The sequence below is a fragment of the Lipotes vexillifer genome, unplaced genomic scaffold (assembly GCF_000442215.2).
Source record: "Lipotes vexillifer unplaced genomic scaffold, Lipotes_vexillifer_v1.1 scaffold268, whole genome shotgun sequence".
Classification (NCBI taxonomy): Eukaryota; Metazoa; Chordata; class Mammalia; order Artiodactyla; family Lipotidae; genus Lipotes; species Lipotes vexillifer.
The window spans coordinates 758362-770029 of NW_006796561.1; the positions used below are offsets into that span (position 1 = coordinate 758362).

At 39.7% G+C, this 11668-nt stretch overlaps 1 protein-coding gene across 1 annotated transcript in view; it reads left to right on the forward strand.

The window, feature by feature from the left end:
- Positions 1–11668, forward strand: part of TMOD3 (tropomodulin 3) — a 96966-nt gene that overhangs the window by 32753 nt on the left and 52545 nt on the right. The window contains exon 2 of the mRNA XM_007468717.1: positions 9417–9610. Within this exon, the coding sequence (XP_007468779.1) occupies positions 9485–9610 (126 nt within the window). The 5' untranslated portion in view covers positions 9417–9484. The remainder of the gene's footprint in view (positions 1–9416; positions 9611–11668) is intronic.

Genomic DNA, 11668 nt, shown 5'->3' on the forward strand with positions numbered 1-11668 from the left:
GAAGAGCGTTTTAACCAGGATTGGGGTTTTGCTAGAGGAGTTCGAGAGAATTTCCAAAGAAATTGAGAGTTACGGAGGGCTACAATTATTGGTAATGATTAGAACTAGGTTACAACCATAGGGATGTAGAGCTGAGGTAGGGCAGAGGATGGGACCATCAGAAGACAGAAGGTCAAGGAACTCAGAGACTAGGTGTTGAGGGTCAGCAGTGTGGATCTTGAAATCACAGTGATTGCTGGGTGCCAAATTCATGATCATCTCTTCTCCAGCAGTTTGACTATAAGATATTGGAGAGAAAAATAAGTTTGGAACAGTAATTCTATAATATTTTTAAAAAAATCATGACAGAACATTTGCTTGTTTCACTTTTTAGTCTCAGCTCTTTGCAAAAGATGATGCCAGAAATAGTATTAACATAGACAGGCACTTTTGTTTAGCCTACAAATATATTTAAAGGCCATAGCCAGCAATTGTTTTATTTAGTAATTTTTAATTGGTTTATTTTGTTTCATTAATTGGTTATTATTATTATGGGTGTTCAGGATTTGTCATATGAGAACAGTTTACAATGTGGATCTCAAAACAAACAATTATGAAAATATTAACCAAGAACCATTTTTTTTTCAGACCTAGAAATATAGGTGGCATAGGGCCATGTTCAGCTCTTCAGAAAAAATAGGTATGGAACAACAACAAAAATTATTAAATACTAACTGAAATTAACACAGAGGTCATCCTTTAGGGCATCTTTTGTCCTTATCTCCTTACAGCCAATTTGTGAACAAGTCCTTTTGGCTTTGCTTCTAAAATATGTCACATGTTTTTTCCCACTTCTGTCTCCACAGCTACAACTTGAAGCAAAGACACCATTGTTTTTCACCTAGATTGTTGCTGTTAGCAGTCCTAGGCTGAGAGTTGCGAGAGACCTTTAGATCTTAGCTTAAAAGTCACCTTTCAGAACAGTATCTGAACCACTTAAAGTAACTTTCCCGACCCTCACTTCTCCTGTAGCATTGTCCTGGGTTTTTCCTTATCATATTTATTGCTATCTGTTATTACCTTGGTTTTTTGTTCATTGTTTTTTGTCTTTCCACCACCTTTAAACTGGAGCAAGGAACTTGTCTGTCTTGTATACTTCTTATGCCTATTGTCTGGAACAAGTCAATTCCTGGTACAGAAGATGTTCAAAAATATTTGTTGAATGACCAGTAAATATATTGGAAAACAAATAATCACCTGGGAATCTTGTGACAGGAAAAAAAGAAGTTTCTGATCTGGCGGGTCAGGTTGGTTCAGTACCCAGGGGTCCTAGGAGAAGCCAGTGAGGAAAAGACATGCAGTCTTAAGCCCAGCACATCTGAAGAGTAAGGCTTGGTATCTCCCAAGGAGGAAATTCATTTCTACTCAAAAGAAAATCAAATCATCATCAGGGCATGTATTTAATTTCAGAGGTCTGGTGACTGATAATCAGATGTTTTTCTTTAGTTTTAACTAGGGAAGATTAGACAGCAGAGAACTCTTAGCCAAAATGGTTTGACACTGAGGGAAGAAAAGATGAACAATGCAGAGGTTGTAAAGGATTAGCAGAAGTATCAAGGACTGATTATCAGTGCCTTTTTAGTTGTGATAAGGGAAATAGAGTGAAGGAGCTAGAGAGATACTAGATACCTGGGGCAGGTAGAGGGAACTACCAAAAAAGGGAAAGGAGAGACTGATATATGATCCAATTAAATCAAATTTGGCTTAACTATGTGTAACCATGTACTGCACCTGGTGATGGCAACCCAGTAAGAAATGAGATCTAGGAGAGAATCTCTCTTCGTCAGGGGGCTTACAGTGTCCAGCAAGAGAGACAGCAGATGACCTAATACACTGTCATTGTTGGTTTGACATGATATAGAGGGTGTCTTTAGGAGTAGCTGGCCAGCCATCCTTGGGATAGGATTTCACGTGATGGTCCTCAGCTTTGCTTTTGCAGAGACCTGATTTCAATCCACCAATAGGTACCTAATTTCTTAAAAAGTGACCCATACTAACCACACTCATAAAAGACTGGTGCATAAGTCAAAACATCAGTTTATTAATTTACAGTGAGGAAGACTACATGAATAGCCAAGTTTTAATTAGAAGATTACTTGGTGTGAGCATGGAGAGGAATAAGGGGAATCGAGTGATGTAAATGTCGAATGACATCAGGCATTGGCCATCTGATGCTTCTTCAGATGGGACATATAACTGCAGTGGGAACCAGCCAATCACACCTGCTGGTCAGGATATCATGCCTCCTTTGTGCTTCATGAACATGGCCAAATCTTGCTTAATGAACCCCATTTTCTTATATCTGCCTGCTTACTGCCTTCTTTCCATGGTTATGTTACCATCCTTCTATAGTCATTTGTTCTGTCTACTTTTTTGGGAAACATTCTCTTATCGTATGTTAGTATCTTCACCTGATCTTATCAGTTGAAGGTACTAATCTTTCCTGGGGGTCCGATCAAACAGGAGAGCAGGGAAAATTTCAGGGAAGATATGTATGACATTTTAGCTAGGCCTTGAGGAATATTTAGGGGTTTGAGGACAGAGGTAAATGAGAAAGAGTGCATGCATTGTGGAGAGAGGGAATGCAATAAGCAAATGGCCTAGAGACCTAAAACTTTGGGGCCTATTTGGCCTATAGGCTATATGATGGTGAGCAGCTTGAGATAATATTATAATAGAAAGCTAGCTGGGACCTGGTTGTGAACTACATATATCATGCTGAGGAATTTGGACTTTATCTTGTAGGTCAGGGCTTGGCAAACTTTTTCTTTGAAGGACCAGATAGTAAATACTTTAGGCTTTACAGACCATATGGGTCTCTGTTGCATTTATTCAACTTTGCCATTGTAGCCCAAGAGCAGCCATGGACAATACATAAGGGAATGAATGGGACTATGTTCCAGTAAAACGTCATTTACAGCCATAGGCAGCAGGCCGAGTTTGGCCCACTGACACTGTACTTTGCCTAACCCCATTGAAGGTACTATGAGTCTATTTTAGATTTTTGAACTAGAGAACAACGTGATCACATGTGTGCTTTTAAGAGAGAACAGATAAGAGTCTGAACTCTGAGCCTGCCCTGTTGAAATAGTGATGAAATGGGGATTAACACCTCATATTTTGAGAGAATGTAACTTTGAATCACATAATTCCAGTTTTTTCTCTTAATAGTCAGTGTCAAGACCTTACTCTATAAAAAAATGTGAAACTGAAGGAAAATAAGTGGAGATTGGTTAAATAGAGAAGTATTTCTCTTAAAAAAATATTGTGGATCCTAGTGTTAATTGATTTTTGCAAAAACTAAATTGCTATCAATGGGAATATGGTAATGACTGCTTCAGTACAAGTTCTCTTTGAGTTCACTGTGCCTCTCTGACCATCTACCATGTGCAGGTATAGCTCTTCTACTATTTTTCTTTTTTGTACAGATTTTTTAACATTTTATTTATTTATTTTTGGCTGCATCGGGTCTTAGTTACAGCACACGGGATCCTCGTTGCAGTATGCTGTATCTTTCGTTGCGGCATGCGGGCTTCTCTCTAGTGGCATGCTGGTTTTTCTCTCTCTAGTTGTGGCGCGTGGGCTCTGTAGTTGAGGCATGCAGGCTCTGTAGTTGAGGCACATGGGCTCAGTAGTTGCAGCGCTTGGGCTTAGTTGCCCCGCGGCATGTGGGATCTTAGTTCCCTGACCAGGGATCGAACCTGTGTCCCCTGCATTGGAAGACAGATTCTTGACCAGCGGGGAAGTCCCCTTCTACTATTTTTCTATGTTTGAATCTCAGAGAAACCTTTGGTTACGTAGTGCTGTGTCTCCGTTTTGTGCAAATGCATCATGTAGGTATTAAGACTGCCTCTGTATTAGTTTAGAACAATTAAGGCAGTTCTACCTGGTGCTGATGCAATGATAAATATAAATGTAAATATGGCATCTGAAATCTCACAACAGTGCTTCATTTAAAGTGATCCCAAAGATCTAGAATACAGCTATTTAAAAAGTATCTAAATAGAAAGCTAAAATTTAAAACATCTGTGAAATGAGATGTCTGAGAATCCACCTGGAAATTAACAGGGTCCTGAAAATCTTGTGTGAAAAATAAGGAGGATTCTAGAGACTAGTAATACATGAAAAGGAAGTTGGTTAATGGAATGAAAGCTTTTGGCCCAGAATACTCCAGGAGTTTCCTTATGTTCCTCGGTATTGCCTCCGCTGACTGAAATCCAGTGAAGCGTGACAGAGTGAAAAGGAAAGCGTACCATGGCAACAGTTCTGATAGACTCTGGGGACTATTTTAACAAAGTTCTTCAGCCTGTGACTAGGACAAGATAGACTGCCACAAGAATGTGAGGCCTAGTTGTCAGAATTTACAAATTTATGAAGTCAGTTCCTCTAGAGCAGTGCCTCTCAAAGCCTAGTTCCTGACCGGCTGTATCAGCACCACCTGGCAGCTGGTTAAAAATGCAGATTTTCAGCCCTACCCTATAGACCTATTCAGTCAGGAAACAGGGTGGGGCCCAGGGGTGGTGTCCTAACAAGCCCTCCAGGGGGTTCTGATTCAGTCTAAAACATGAAAACCACTGCTCTAAAAAGTGAGTTAAGGATGGAGAATTAAACAGTCTGATCATACCAGAATTTCAAGTTAAAAGATCTACATTTGCCTGAAAGTTTACCTAACTTATCTGGCAGAACTAACTTTTGCTTATATACAACCTTTAGAAAGAAAAAAAGACTGAGAATATTATGCTTAAAAAAATCTATTCCTGTGCTATGTAGATTATGAAGTTTATTTTTATGAAATGTATTTTACATTAGCTTGGAGATTAAAAAAAGTTCTTGTAGACCCAGTGTAGATTTAAGATACTTTTCTAGCACACTGGTTGAAACCATTCAGAATTTGTTCCCCTTCCAATATACAGATGGCAGAGGACAAGCAAGAGAGGACATGTTATCCACGGGACAGAAAGCAGAGTAAAGCCCGGCTTCCAGAGATTCCCTTCTTAAGGAGTTCTGAGCTTCTCTTGCTAATACTTGGCACACTGTCAGCACACAGATAATCCTCAGTAAAGGATGAGAGTTGAGAGAGAAGATACAATCAAGTTAGAGACTCTGAGCATGTGAACACTTGTGGTGAGTTTTGAGCAGCATTAAATAGGATGAGCAGCAGTTGTTTGCTTTTTACTGAAGCAGAATTGAAGCTTCTGGGAAACTCTGGTGTAGTACCTGGAAGTTCTTGGCAAGATTTCCTAATCCGAACTTGAAGGAAAACCTTTCCATTGCTTTGAAAAGGAAAAAAACAAGCCAAAGAAGTAAATTCCTTAAATAATTAAATGAAAAACACTTTGATATGTTTCCCCCTAGAAATACCTTAATAAACTAATGAGTTAAAAGAAAATGGAAGAGATTTTTAACATATAACTGACAAGATTAGTATCCAGAATGTAGTAAAGAGCATCTATTTTTTTTTAAAGATAACACAATATAAAAATGGGCAAAGAGGGCTTCCCTGGTGGCACAGTGGTTAAGAATCCGCCTGCCAGTGCAGGGGACACAGGATTGACCCCTGGACCGGGAAGATCCCACATGCCGCAGAGCAACGAGCCCATGTGCTACAACTACTGAGCCTGCGCTCTAGAGCCTGGGAGCCACAGCTCCTGAGCCCTCCTGCCACAACTACCAAAGCTCATGTGCCTGGAGCCTGTGCTCTGCAACAACAGAAGCCACTGCAATGAGAAGACCGCGCACCGCAACAAAGAATAGCCCACCACTCACTGCAATGAAGACCCGACACAGCCAAAAATAAATAAATACATTTATTTAAAAAAAAAACAGACAAAGATTCTTCACAGACTAAGGAACACCACTATGTCTAAGTGACTAAAGCCAAGAACGTATGAAAAGATACTCAACCTCATCATAACTCAGCAAAATGCAAATTAATACCACAATGAAATATCATTTCACATCCACCAGAATGGGCAAAAAAACCCCATAACAACTGATAATATCAACTATCAGCAAGGATGAGCAACATGAAATTGTCATGCATTGAATCTTCTAGGAATGTGAATTGGTACAACCACTTTGAAAATAGTTTGACGTTACCTAGTAAACTTGAGTAATACCATACCCTTTTCCCAGCAATTCCATTCCTAGGTTTGGACAACTTGGAGAAACTCTTGCACATGTATACCAGGAAATAGGTAACAGCAGAAAAGTAGAGCAGGAAAGACTACAGGTAATTCAGATGTTCATTTATACAATAGTATATGATATAGAAATGAAAATGAAAGAAGTTCAGCTCTATGCATGAACTCAAAGCAATGCTGAGTGTAAAAACCAAGTCACAGGATACATACTGTGTGAGTCCATATATATATATGTGCAAAAAATAGCAAAACTAAAACTTTAAAGATATGTACATTTAAGGTAAAACTGTAAAGAAAGTAAGGGAATGATTAATTCAGAATTCAGTACAATGGCTACTTTGGGGGGAAGAGATACAACTGGAAAGGGGAACGTGAGAGTACAAAGTAACGTTTTCTTTCTGAGGCTGGGTGGTGTGTTCATGGTGTTCATTTTATTGATCTTTAAGCAATACTATAAACATGCTTTGTGTGACAGATTTTACTTTGGGATAAGGAGCCATCTCTTGGAGTAACCTGTTTAGTCACCCTAAGGAATGTCATGTTCCAAACCTATAGACCCTGGGTGGCATATAACATTGCCTTTGCCCCTAACACCTCATTCCTATCATATTGCCCATTATAGTACCTTATTAGTAGGATGACTGTTGAATTTATGGCCCAAACTGGAACACTTGAGAGTAAAGTGAGGGGATGCTCAAAATAATATGTATTTCTTTGAAATGTTTATTGAACAAGAAGTTGGTTTTATTCTATGTTATAAACCTCAAAAATAAGTTATATTAAACTACATTAAAAACTTTTTGGATTGATTGTCCAAACATTAAAAAATAGTGAAAACTATGGGGCTTCCCTGGTGGCACAGTGGTTGAGAGTCCGCCTGCCGATGCAGGGGACGCGGGTTCGTGCCCTGGTCTGGGAAGATCCCACATGCCGCGGAGCGGCCGGGCCCGTGAGCCATGGCTGCTGAGCCTGCGCGTCCAGAGCCTGTGCTCCACAACGGGAGAGGCCACAACAGTGAGAGGCCCGCGTAACGCAAAAAAAAAAAAAAAACAGTGAAAACTAAATAATTATTCATGGTACCTATTCATGTACTTTTATCAATTTCTTACCCTTATCTGTCTCAAATACCATATCATTGGTATTTTAATAAAGGGAGTATTTTTTCAAAATGTTCTATTTATTTTTTCTCCTAAAATTGCCTGCCACCTTCTTTATTTTATTTTTTTAAAGTGAATTATTTATGTATGTATGTATGTTTGCATTGGGTCCTCATTTTTGTGTGCGGGCTTTCTCTAGTTGTGGTGAGTGGGGGCTACTCTTCGTTGGAGTGCATGGGCTTCTCATTGCGGTGGCTTCTCTTGTTGTGGAGCACGGGCTCTAGGCGCGTGGGCCTCAGTAGTTGTGGCACATGGGCTCAGTAGTTGTGGCTCATGGGCTCTAGAGCGCAGGCTCAGTAGTGGTGGCACACGGGCTTAGTTGCTCAGTGGCATGTGGGATCTTCCCGGACCAGGGCTCGAACCTGAGTTCCCTGGATTGGAAGGCGGATTCTTAACCACTGCACCACCAGGGAAGTCCTGTGCCACCTTCTTTAAAATTGCATTTTACGGTTAATATATTTGAAAGTGCTGGTACCTTCTATTGAATCGTCTCCTCAGACTGTATTATTTTTAATTGAGAAAATTCACTCTCAGGATACTTGGTAAGCTTCTTGTCCTAAAGTTGGAAATACAAAGGATGTTTACCAAACTTAGTAATGACAACAGTGATAATTATGTGTTCAAAAAAGCGAAAAAAATCCAGGGTAACTGCTCAACCAATGAAGTGCCAGTAGAACAGGTGTAAGCCAGACCTGTCTTGGGCAGTTACACAAAATGCCTGCAATTTAACATCTGCATAAGCACAGCTCTGTTAATTTGCTTGTTATTGGTCCCAGGTGCTTGCTAGCTGACAGACCCCTGTGGTGAACCTTCCTGTCTTCATAGGAGATGAAAACACGTAAAAGGGTCCATAAAATGTTACTAGTTTGAGGAGGAAAATGTATTAGTTAAAATATTAAGTTGGGAAAACTTGGGAGAAGGGAGTAGAAAGTATATCCAAACTTTGAAGTACTGGGCGTTTTACAGCCAAGAAAAATTTAGCCAAATCAGGAAGTCTAAGGATTATTTCTTATTCACATAGGAACATTTTATGAGGCAAATGATCTACATATATGGCTAGAATTTATAGAAATACTTCATTTTTACTTCACACTTTTTGCAGTACTTATTTTAAGTATTTTTTTTTCCTATAGAATAGTCCTGCTATATCTGGAAAGATGCTGCTTTTTGAGTCACTTCATAGCTGTTTGGGAGGGATGAACATGGTGAGGAAATGGTGAAGATCCTTTCCTACCACCAGACCCTCCTGACCAATCTTGCCAGTCAGTGGATGACATATCCCAGCATGGTTTTGAGTATTTTGCTGAAACCTTTTCAGAATGCTATGTTTTTTTCCTTTAAAAATGCCTTTTCCTAATAAGAATGCTAGTATGTATTGGTTAGAATACATCGAATATTTCATATTTAAAAAATAATCAGTGCACTTTCTTCAGAATTTTCTTTTATTTCAACTTGTAACCTAGATTACTTTGCCAAATAAATGTATTGTTTTCATAATGCAACAAAATATAAATTAGAAGGAAAAATGCAAAAGAATTTTTTAAATGAACCTTTTCAAAAAATGTTTTTTCCAATGGCCATTCCTCCCATGGAGAGTATATTAATATCTCCCCTATATTAATATTGAGTCAGAAAATAATGTTCTAAGCGACTTACAGGAAAACAAGCATGCCTCAAACATACTGTGCTTAAACAAAGTATTCTGGTACTGGTAGCAATCATTTGAAAGCAATTGATGGAAAAAATTATATTTTGGTACATTATTATAAGTTCTTCCCCCCTAAAACTCAGTTATCAGGAATCTAAATTCTGTCAAGTAGCTGTTTTAATGGATTTCAATTTTATTCTCTCTTCCCCCTCTTTTTTCCCAGTGTGGCTTTTTGTTTTTGTTTGGTTGCTTTTTGTCAACAAAAGACAAAAGGTAAAGACATTGAATGATCCATAGGCAAGGGTAGTGTGTGATACGTAGTCAAAGAATATATGACACATGGAAATTACATTTCATTTAACCTAAAATAGATCTAACTAGGTGGGGATGACTTAATATTTTAAATGTTTTTGTTTCTTCTCTCCATAGCTTTAAGAAAAAAAATTAGAAATCACTTCTGACTGTACTCAATAGCAAAAATTAAGTGACTGCAAACCATGGCACTATCGTTCCGGAAGGACTTAGAAAAGTACAAGGATGTTGATGAAGATGAACTTCTTGGGAATCTATCAGAAATAGAACTGAAACAACTGGAAACTGTGCTGGATGATCTCGACCCTGAGGTAGGTGGTAGGCAATAAAGAGAAATGAAATAATTTTTCAAACCCTTTGATACTAAGTAGCTGCCTTTGAACAGTTAGCTTTTCCATGACTTTTCCCTGACACTGCCGTCCCCCTCCTCCTCTTTATCCAAATGAACTTTTGGCCTCCTTTCCAGTACCCCCACTTCTGCCTGATATCTCTAATGACATGACTGTTCTAAACTATTTTCTCCAACATTTTTATTTTCAAACATCTCCTGAAATTTTCTTCCCTTTAAGAAATCTTTTCTCTCTGGGCTGGGAAGAATGTTTTTGGTAAAATGCAGCAGATGATTAGCTCTTTGACATATGCCAGCCTCTATGCCTCTTCAGGGCTTCTATACCAGGATGGCTGCAGTGTAGAGAGTGTCTCTAGAGGGTCCTTCATAACCTTAAATCTAATTATTACCTTTCTGAAAGATGCTGACCAAATTGGATCAAAGTTTCTAGTTATTGGTAGGATAGATCTAAGCAGACTCTGGGCAATACTGCAATCCATGTAGAGCAGACCTGAATATATGTATATATGTTTTATTTTGCAAAATGGCTGTTGCTGACCTTATGCATTACATAAGGCTAAGGTGGAGACCCTTGACCCTGGCATTGTTAACCCCTGGTATGTTTGGAGTGGTTGTTGTGGCAGGGCGTGTGCAGCTGGGTGGCAGTGAGGGGAGAACACTAAGGTTGTGGATCCTTGATCTGAAGGTAATGGCTATTTGCTAGGCTGCTTTTCTTTACCACATTTTATTATGACAAGACATTGACTTTAAAAAAAAAAAAAAAGACATTGACTTTTAGTGTCTTTTAAGGACTGTGGTAAGAGTTTGTTTTATGAAAGTGTTCTTGTCACTACCACACATTTATTTCCTGCTAGAAGGTTTTCTAATTTATATTGAGAATTACACTCCTTTTCTCAGCATTACTTTAGCACTTGGGTAATGTGTCAATACCACTGATCAAATTCCTTAACCATAATGGTTACTATAAGGAAGATTTTTCAGTGCACCTAAGTCTGTGGGGTAACTCAGAATAACAGTGCTGTTTTGCATGTCACAGCCATATCTGCTCCAGGCAGTTCAGCCTATCAGACCTATTTGAATCAAATGGTAGGAGCATAAGAGTTCATCTGGTCCAGGGTTTCTCAGCCCTGGCGCTGTTGACATTTGGGGCTGGATAATTCTTTGCTGTGGGGCTGCCCTGTACATTGTAGGGTGTTTTGCAGCATCCCTGGCCTCTACTCACAACATACTAATATCATAGCCTCCTGATTTAAAATGTACCTGGGATTTTGTTTTAATCAGGTCTGGTGAGATACCATACATGGAAAGTTCCTTGAAAGAAGAGTTTATTACTTTCAGTTCCCAACAGCAGGAGGCGCACCAAGCCACGCAGGGCCACATGGGAGAGCAGCTGGGTTGGTCAGGAGGTAGGAGTGAGGTGCAAGTGTGGCCCAGAACTTTTCTTTTGGTTTCCAAGGGAATGAATAGGTGAGGCAGGGTGGGCAGATTTGAGCAAGTTTAGAATTGGATAGTTTGAATAATTTCAGTGGCTCTGGGCTACAGGAGTGGTCTCTAGTTGGCCTGTTCCTGGCCCTGGGCAGTTTAGGGCAGGGGGAGTATTGGCTCAGTGTGTGAAAGATGAAAGAGGTGGTCGGGGGTGTGGGCTCTGGATTGGCTGGTTTTCATATGAGAGGCACATGGCAGGGGCTGGGGGCGAGTTGTTTGCTATCCCTAGGAATCAGTTAGCCCTGGGAGGGGCAGTCTTTCCAGGATTAGCAAGGCCCCCAAGATGTCAAAGCATCATAAAATACAGAAAATTTTAAAAGTGATTAATATGCCCTCCCCCCAACTGTGACGATCAAAAATGTTTCCGGGTATTGCCAATTGTCCCCTGGGGGATGAAAACACCCCCGGTTGAGAAACACTGATCTAGCGCTTGCCCTCTGTTTCACAGATGGAAAACAAAAGTTAGGTGACTTGCCTCATTTATTACAATTAGGGAAAGGACTGAGACTAGATCCTTTACTGCCTGATTGATCCC